The sequence below is a fragment of the Mesoplodon mirus genome, assembly GCF_964341445.2.
Source record: "Mesoplodon mirus genome assembly, chromosome: 4".
NCBI lineage: Eukaryota > Metazoa > Chordata > Mammalia > Artiodactyla > Ziphiidae > Mesoplodon > Mesoplodon mirus.
In genome coordinates this window covers 167,299,992-167,307,911 of record NC_138979.1, presented here as the reverse complement: position 1 = coordinate 167,307,911, position 7,920 = coordinate 167,299,992, and the positions used below count along the sequence as shown (strand labels likewise).

Below are 7,920 nucleotides of genomic sequence, written 5' to 3'. Positions count from 1 at the left end.
CTGTTTTCCATTGCAGAGGATGCAAACCCTTGCCAATGCAGTGCTTCTATTATAGATGAGTTTAATGTTTCAGTGAATGCTAGAGGGAAAGAACAAGGATGAGACAAGATGTGACTCAAATCACTGGCACCAAGGGTGACAGAGCATCAGGACCATCAACCTTGCCTCTCTGGAAGGAAACCCCTTCCTCTCTTCTTATGGAAACCATGTTATACAAAAAAAAAAAAAAAAAAAAATCAGGACACACAATCTTACAGGTACAAATGCATTTCACAGGACAATGGGCCAGAATATGTGGAGTTTGAGTTGGATATTGATTAACCAGCCACGCAAAAAGCAGCCCCGTTTCAGGGCCTGCCTGGTAGGAAAGAACACAATGCGAACCAGGCAGTGGGTCTGAGAGACATGTAATAGCTGCTTCTTCTTACTTTCATCCTTTTATTGATCAGTTACTTGATGGATTTTCCCAGATACATGTCTTCAAAGAGGAATTTGAAGGATAACAGGCAGTGATTTCTCTCCTCTGAGTCTAATGAGGAGATGAACAAATAAAAAGAAAGACAGGGCTTCCCTGGTGGTGCAGTGGTTGAGAATCTGACTGCCAATGCAGGGGGCATCAGTTCGAGCCCTGGTCTGGGAAAATCCCACGTGCCGCGGGATCAACTAAGCCCATGAGCCACAACTACTGAGCCTGCGCGTCTGGAGCCTGTGCTCCGCAACAAGAGAAGGCCGCAACACTGAGAGGCCCGCGCACCGCGATGAAGAGTGGCCCCCGCTCACCGCAACTAGAGAAAGCCCTCGAACAGAAATGAAGACCCAACACAGCCAAAAATAAATAAATTCATTTAAAAAAAAAAAGAAAGATAAAATTTTAAATGATCAGGAAAGCAAGACTTGTAAATGGGCATGGCCTATTTATACACATATGGGTGGGGGGACTAGGGGTGTGTCATTTGCTCTCCCTGACAGCACACCCTCCAAAGAGGCCAGCCTTTTCTATCATTAAATCCAGTGGGTGTTATCAGCCCTCATTTTACTTGTCTTCCCAGCAGCTTCAAAAAGGCTACAATCTAATATGGTACTTTTTCTTCTTTACTATGCCAAAATGATTTTGTCCTTTTTCATGACTTTAAACACCATACGCCAATGAAAACCGGAAGTTACAGCCCAGTCCAGACTTCTCCCCTAAGCCCAGACTTACTTATCCCTTCACTTATCCCTGGTGTCTCAAGAAAAGGCTCCTCATGTTCAGTATATCCTACACTAAACTCATGATCTTCAATATGTTGCTTCCTACCACTCATTTCATTCTCCTTCTGCCTTCCATCCAGCTGCATGAAGCCACAAAACTTCCCTTGTCACTATGTAGATATGTATACCTATATACGTGTGTGATATTGCAACTTATAATGAGGACATATATTTGGTCTTCCTTCCCATTTCTGGCACAGAGCTCTTAAAACCCTTGGAACTGTCTAAGTGTTGAGAGTGATAAAGGTGTCTTTTGTTACGTTAATGAGATGACTTTGGGAAAGCACCTAAGGAAGAGGGCTAGTTACTTGTGGAGACAACCAGGTAATTACAAGGTTGAAACTTCTAGTCCCCTCCCCCTCCCCCAACCTCCAGGAAAGGGTGGGAGGCTGGAGATATTGAATCAATCACCAACTGCCAGTGATTTAATCAACCATGCCTTTGTGATGAACCCTCCATAAAACCCCAAAAGGTCAGGGTTATTTCAGAGCGCTTCCAGGTTGGTGAACACATGGAGATTCAGGGAGAATGATGATCTGGGAGAGGGCATGGATGCTCTGTGCCCTTCCCCTTACCTTGCCCTAAGCACCTCTTCCATCTGGCTGTTCCTAAGTTATATCCTTTTATAATAAACTGGAAAAATCTAGTGGGTAAAATGTTTCTCTGAGTCTTGTGTGCTGCTCTAGCAAATTAACTGAACCCAAGGAGGGAGCCATGGGAACATCTGGTTTATAGCCATTCCATCAGAAGCACAGGTAACAACTTGGACTTGTGATTGGCACCTGAAGTGGGCATGAGCCACAACTACTGAGCCTGCGCGTCTGGAGCCTGTGCTCCGCAACAAGAGAAGGCCGCAACACTGAGAGGCCCGCGCACCGCGATGAAGAGTGGCCCCCGCTCACCGCAACTAGAGAAAGCCCTCGAACAGAAACGAAGACCCAACACAGCCAAAAATAAATAAATTCATTTAAAAAAAAAAAAGAAAGATAAAATTTTAAATGATCAGGAAAGCAAGACTTGTAAATGGGCATGGCCTATTTATACACATATGGGTGGGGGGACTAGGGGTGTGTCATTTGCTCTCCCTGACAGAACACCCTCCAAAGAGGCTGCGCCCTTAACCTGTGGAATCTGATGTTATCTCTGGGTAGAGAGTGTGAGAATTGAGTTGAATTATAGGACACCCAGTTGGCATCAGATAATTGCTTGGTGGTGTGGGAAACCACAAAAGACACACACACACACACACACACACAGGAACTGGAACCAGAATCTTAGCATGTATATCTTGGTTTAATTTATATCCATTTCCCCTATTCCACTCACAAATGCATGGACTATGGGCTTTATATCAAGAGACTTGTGGGACTTCCCTGGTGCTGCAATGGTTAAGAATCCACCTGCCAGTGCAGGGGACACGGGTTCATCCCCTGGTCCGGGAAGATCCCACATGCCACAGAGCAACTAAGCCCATGTGCCACAACTACTGAGCCTGTGCTCTAGAGCCCGCATGCCACAACTACTGAGCCTGCATGTTGCACCTACTGAAGCCCACACACCTAGAGCCCGTGCTCCGCAACAAGAGAAGCCACTGCAATGAGAAGCCCATGCACCACAACGAAGAGTAGCCCCTGCTCGCCGTAACTAGAGAAAGCCCACGCGCAGCAACAAAGACCCAACACAGCCAAAAAACAAAAAAATATATATATTAAAAAAAAAGACTTGTTGGTGTAGCACAGTGCCAGATACATAGTAGTTCTCAATCAATAGTCAATGAATAACATAAGCAAATGAAATAATAGATGCAAAACATGTGGCACATGTGTGCCACTATCAAACCGTTCTCTTCTTCATCTGGGCTCAGTGATCCACACTACAGGAAAGAAGCAGAAGCACGGGTGAAATAAAACAATAAAAATCCCACAAATATTTATATCTGGTGCTGGAATATTCTTACTGAGAGAATTCCTTTCAAAGACAGCAATGAAGCAACACCATGACCATCTGCCTTTAGACCCCAAGTCTTGCTCCCCATATGTCCTGAGAAAAGACAGTTCTTTGCTTCTAAATCTAAGAAAATACAAGCAATGTCTCTGCCCTGGTTCTGATACAAATCCTTTTCTAACCTCCAGGTTTTCCACTGTTCTCTGATCTTCTGTGTTCCCATCTACGCAGGAGCCTTCAGAGTTCACAGACGCTTTGCAGAGAATACAATTACTGTATGTGATTGTTCACAAGCCAGACTTTGCATAGAGCCCCTATGCAACCAAAAAAGGGTAAAAGTATGTGAAACATCTATGTAGTTAATATCTCCCTCACTGGTGAGAAATCATGTCTTCTGTGCCCTTTGCGTATTGCCCAAGCAGAGGCCCTAACCCAACCCAACAGTAGTTTAACTGTTTCATTCACACTTGTCTGTATGCTGTAGCAACCTCTCAATAAACTTGGGAAAGATTCTTCCCCTGGCTACACTGCAATTACTCTTACCTGATTGTGACACAGACCATGAACTGGATTTTTCCTCAAGAGAGGAAGAAAATTCTTGGTTTGACTCAAGACTCTCGTTTTGCTTCAAAAGCAAAGTAAAGAATGAAAACAGAAACTAAAGATAACTTTTTCTATTCCCAATTCCCTTAAGCCCAGGCACCTGATACCCAAGTATGGTTCAGAGTTCATCCCACCCACAGACCTCCCATGCTCAGAGCTTTGCTGTGCTTTTGATGATTACTGACTGCAAAATAAATCTGGGAGAAGTGTGGTTCTTGTCCTTGGGGTGGTCTCACTGCCCCTTTATATGCACTGCCTTTCTCCTTCTATTGTGTGAAGCCATTGACCAGTATAAGCATTATTCACTCCTGCAACCCCCAGCCCCTGCAGTAGGCCACAAAATATTATTTCAGGTGCTCTGAGAGTCATGCAGGAGCTCCTACATGTCGTAAATGACACAGAAGAAACAGATGCTGAAACTACAAATGGCTGTTATTCACTAAACCAGGGATCTGGCCTCAAAAACTCACAGATGTTGTCACCCTCAGACAACATTTTTCTCCCATTTTTTTTAGGCAAAGCAGATCTCTATTTCAACTCTACACATTCTTGTCTTCTACTTCTTTCCTTTATTTGTGGATGAAATATAATTCTTCGGGAGATTTAAGTTCATATTTAATGAGGATTCATAAATTCATACTTAAAGAGAATTAATGCTTTGTGGAAAGGGGAGCAGGTGAACAGAAGCCTGGATTTGGATCCCAACATTTAATTTCCAGGACTGGCTCTGACAATAACTTGCTAGGCTAACTGGGCAAATCTCTCAACAAGTTTGAGTTTAATTAATCTCACCTTACAACATGGAAATAAGACTTTCCCTTCCCCACCTCCCATGTATGTTGTGAGGATCAATGGGAAAACAGCAATAAAATTACACTGGAATAAAGGTAGTATGTAAATCCAAGGTTATATGCCTCACTCATCATCATCATGATCATCATGATCATCACTGTCATCGCCATTATCTTTACTCCATTTATTGCCTTAAAAATAAATGGAGTACTGCTGCCCCCTAACGGCAGAGCTGAATGAACTTGAAGTTTTCTTAAAGTTGCACAGTCCGGTTTTGCATTGCTTAAATTTGTATTCACCCAGACTAAAGTCAGAAAATGTGCAGGCTCAAAAAAAAAAAAAAAAAAGGAAAAAAAAATTAAACAGAAATGATTGCACTTGTTATACTTGGCAAATGGAATTCAGTCCCAACCTTGAATAAATGGGGCAGAAATGAGCCCAAGGTCTAGATTAAAGGGAAGGACCACCAGGTGGTCTTATTCATTTTTTATTAGTCCAAGTGTGTTTTGCATGTAACAAACCATGCTCCTATTAACTGCCAGACATAAAATGAAAACATTTAGGGCAAGCTGTGGACTGACTGTCAGAATAGGCAGGAACATGGCGCTTTAAAACTCTTGAGACAGAAAACTGGGTCGGTCGGTGTAAGAAGTTGTTAGAAGCAAATGGTTGCAGCAATTGAGTGGATGGCCTGGCAGAACATCTTTCTGAGGAGTTCCAGACTCTACTGTCACTCCCAAAGGGGCAAGAACTTCTCCTCCCAGACTTTATGAAGAGACAAATGTTCTGACTCCTCTATAGTCCCTTCTCAAAATATTCTAGTTAGACATTCCAAAGGGCAATAAAAGCTAATAACCAGCCAATTGCACTTTTCATTTCCATGGTAACTTCCCTATGGAGGTATTCAAAAGTGCTTACAAAAAAAGGGAGTGCTGATTGAGCTACATCCAGGAAATGAGGCGATGGCTTTATTTCAGGCCCCAAAGCAGAAAACTGTATCTGTCTGCAGAAAGTCAATGGAGCTCCAAGTGCAAGGAAAATGTGCCTCACATTTGGACAGAAATAAGTCTCGTCAAGACAGACAAGGGAGATTGCTTAACTCAGGCTTTGCTCCAAAAGTGAGGGAAGCCCAACCCAGCACAGTAAGAGAATCCTTCTATCACAATGTAACTTGGGATTTATGAAGATGGCAGAAGATTCTGGAGAATGACTAGATTTATTATCCTTTGAAACAAGAAGTAGGTATTTTTTATTATACATTAAACTAAGAATAAATTTTCAATACAATAGAAAGTCTTAGTGAAAAATGAAAACCACACTAAAAGAAGAGACAGAAATATAAATTGTTAAATTGGACGAATCAATAAGCAAGAAATATATTTTCCAGCTCTGTCAATGATTCAAAAGCAGCAGCTTCACCTTTTTCCAACATTCAGGCATAATTCTGGTCTGTACAACCAACTGGTCAACAGCTCAGACAAGTCATCTTGGCTAGTCAGGAAGGTATTATTTTTCAGTTGAGTCTGGTAAGATTATCACAAGCATAGGATGAAAATAGAGTATACCGCATGTCTACTGTAAGTTTAGAAAGGTAACCCTGGGAAAGAATCAAAACAAGGGTAAAAATAAGAGTAGAAAAAAATAATTAGAATAGAAATTAAAAATAAGATTAGGAGCAGGAAATATAACAAATATGAGAATGAGAATAGAGACATGAAAAACTACATTTCAATTTATGCTATTTGCGTTGTGGTACTAAGTTTTATTGTAAGTATAATAACTTGGTAACCACTGAGATATTCTGTGTGTGTTATCTCTGCATCCTAGTATGTTTAAGCACTTTTAAAATCTCCTGAAGATATAGACTCCAGGAGCGGGCGGCGGCGGAGCCGGGGGACCGCTGCAGCTGGGCGGCGGGCCTCAGGCGCAGGCAATGGGCAAGGACTATTACCAGACGCTGGGCCTGGCCCGCGGTGCGTCGGATGAGGAGATCAAGAGGGCCTACCGTCGCCAGGCGCTGCGTTACCACCCGGACAAGAACAAGGAGCCCGGCGCCGAGGAGAAGTTCAGGGAGATCGCCGAGGCCTACGACGTGCTCAGCGACCCGCGCAAGCGCGAGATCTTCGACCGCTATGGGGAGGAAGGCCTAAAGGGCGGTGGCCCCAGTGGCGGGAGCAGCGGTGGTGCTAACCGTACCTCTTTCAGCTACACATTCCACGGAGACCCTCACGCCATGTTTGCTGAGTTCTTCGGTGGCCGAAATCCCTTTGACACCTTTTTTGGGCAGCGCAACGGGGAGGAAGGCATGGACATCGATGACCCATTCTCAGGCTTCCCCATTGGCATGGGTGGCTTCACCAACATGAACTTTGGCCGCTCCCGCCCTGCCCAAGAGCCCACCCGAAGGAAGCAGGATCCCCCTGTCACCCATGACCTTAGGGTATCACTTGAAGAGATCTATAGCGGCTGTACCAAGAAAATGAAAATCTCTCATAAGCGGCTGAACCCTGATGGAAAGAGCATTCGCAACGAAGACAAAATCTTGACCATTGAAGTGAAGCGGGGGTGGAAAGAAGGGACCAAAATCACCTTCCCCAAGGAAGGAGACCAGACCTCCAACAACATTCCAGCCGACATCGTCTTTGTTTTAAAGGACAAGCCACACAATATCTTTAAGAGAGATGGCTCTGGTGTCATTTACCCAGCCAGGATCACCCTTCGGGAGGCTCTGTGTGGCTGTACAGTGAATGTCCCAACTCTGGACGGCAGGACCATATCTGTTGTATTCAAAGATGTCATCAGGCCTGGCATGCGGCGAAAAGTTCCTGGAGAAGGACTTCCTCTCCCCAAAATGCCCGAGAAACGTGGGGACCTCATTATTGAGTTTGAAGTGATCTTCCCCGAAAGGATTCCCCAGACGTCAAGAACCGTTCTTGAGCAGGTTCTTCCGATATAGTCAACTATGTTCCCCAAGGACTGACCAGGGACCTTTCCAGAGCTCAAGGATTTCCAGACTGTTCCACCAGCTGTGGACCCACGAGAGGGCGGGAGAGCCCAGGGCGGGCTTTCATACTGCTGAATGTTTTCTAGAGAATATATTACAATCTTTTAAAGTCGTGCACTAGACTTAAGTGGTTTTTCGAGCGATAAGGTGGCAGGTGGTGGGGACAGCAGGAAAAGGCAGTCCAGTCTGCCCCGCTGGGTCCTGCCGCCCTCCGGGATGGGCCCACACCCTCCTCCCCCAGGCCTTGCCCAGGGGGAGGAGAGGCAGACCCACAGCTGGACTTGATCCCTCTGTAGCCCCTTTGCTTGCAGATGTTAGACGTGGTA

General features: G+C 44.6%; 1 protein-coding gene across 1 annotated transcript; it reads left to right on the top strand.

Annotated features, from left to right (window-relative positions):
- Positions 1–6,494: 6,494 nt before the first annotated feature.
- Positions 6,495–7,706, top strand: LOC309802352 (dnaJ homolog subfamily B member 1-like). Its single transcript, XM_082617826.1, has one exon. The coding sequence runs from the start codon at positions 6,524–6,526 to the stop codon at positions 7,544–7,546; it is 1,023 nt and encodes a 340-aa protein (XP_082473952.1). The 5' UTR covers positions 6,495–6,523; the 3' UTR covers positions 7,547–7,706.
- Positions 7,707–7,920: the final 214 nt, after the last annotated feature.

Excerpts from the sequence above, each read along its gene's own strand:
- LOC309802352 (XM_082617826.1), top strand. The coding sequence starts at position 6,524 with ATGGGCAAGGACTATTACCAGACGCTGGGCCTGGCCCGCGGTGCGTCG.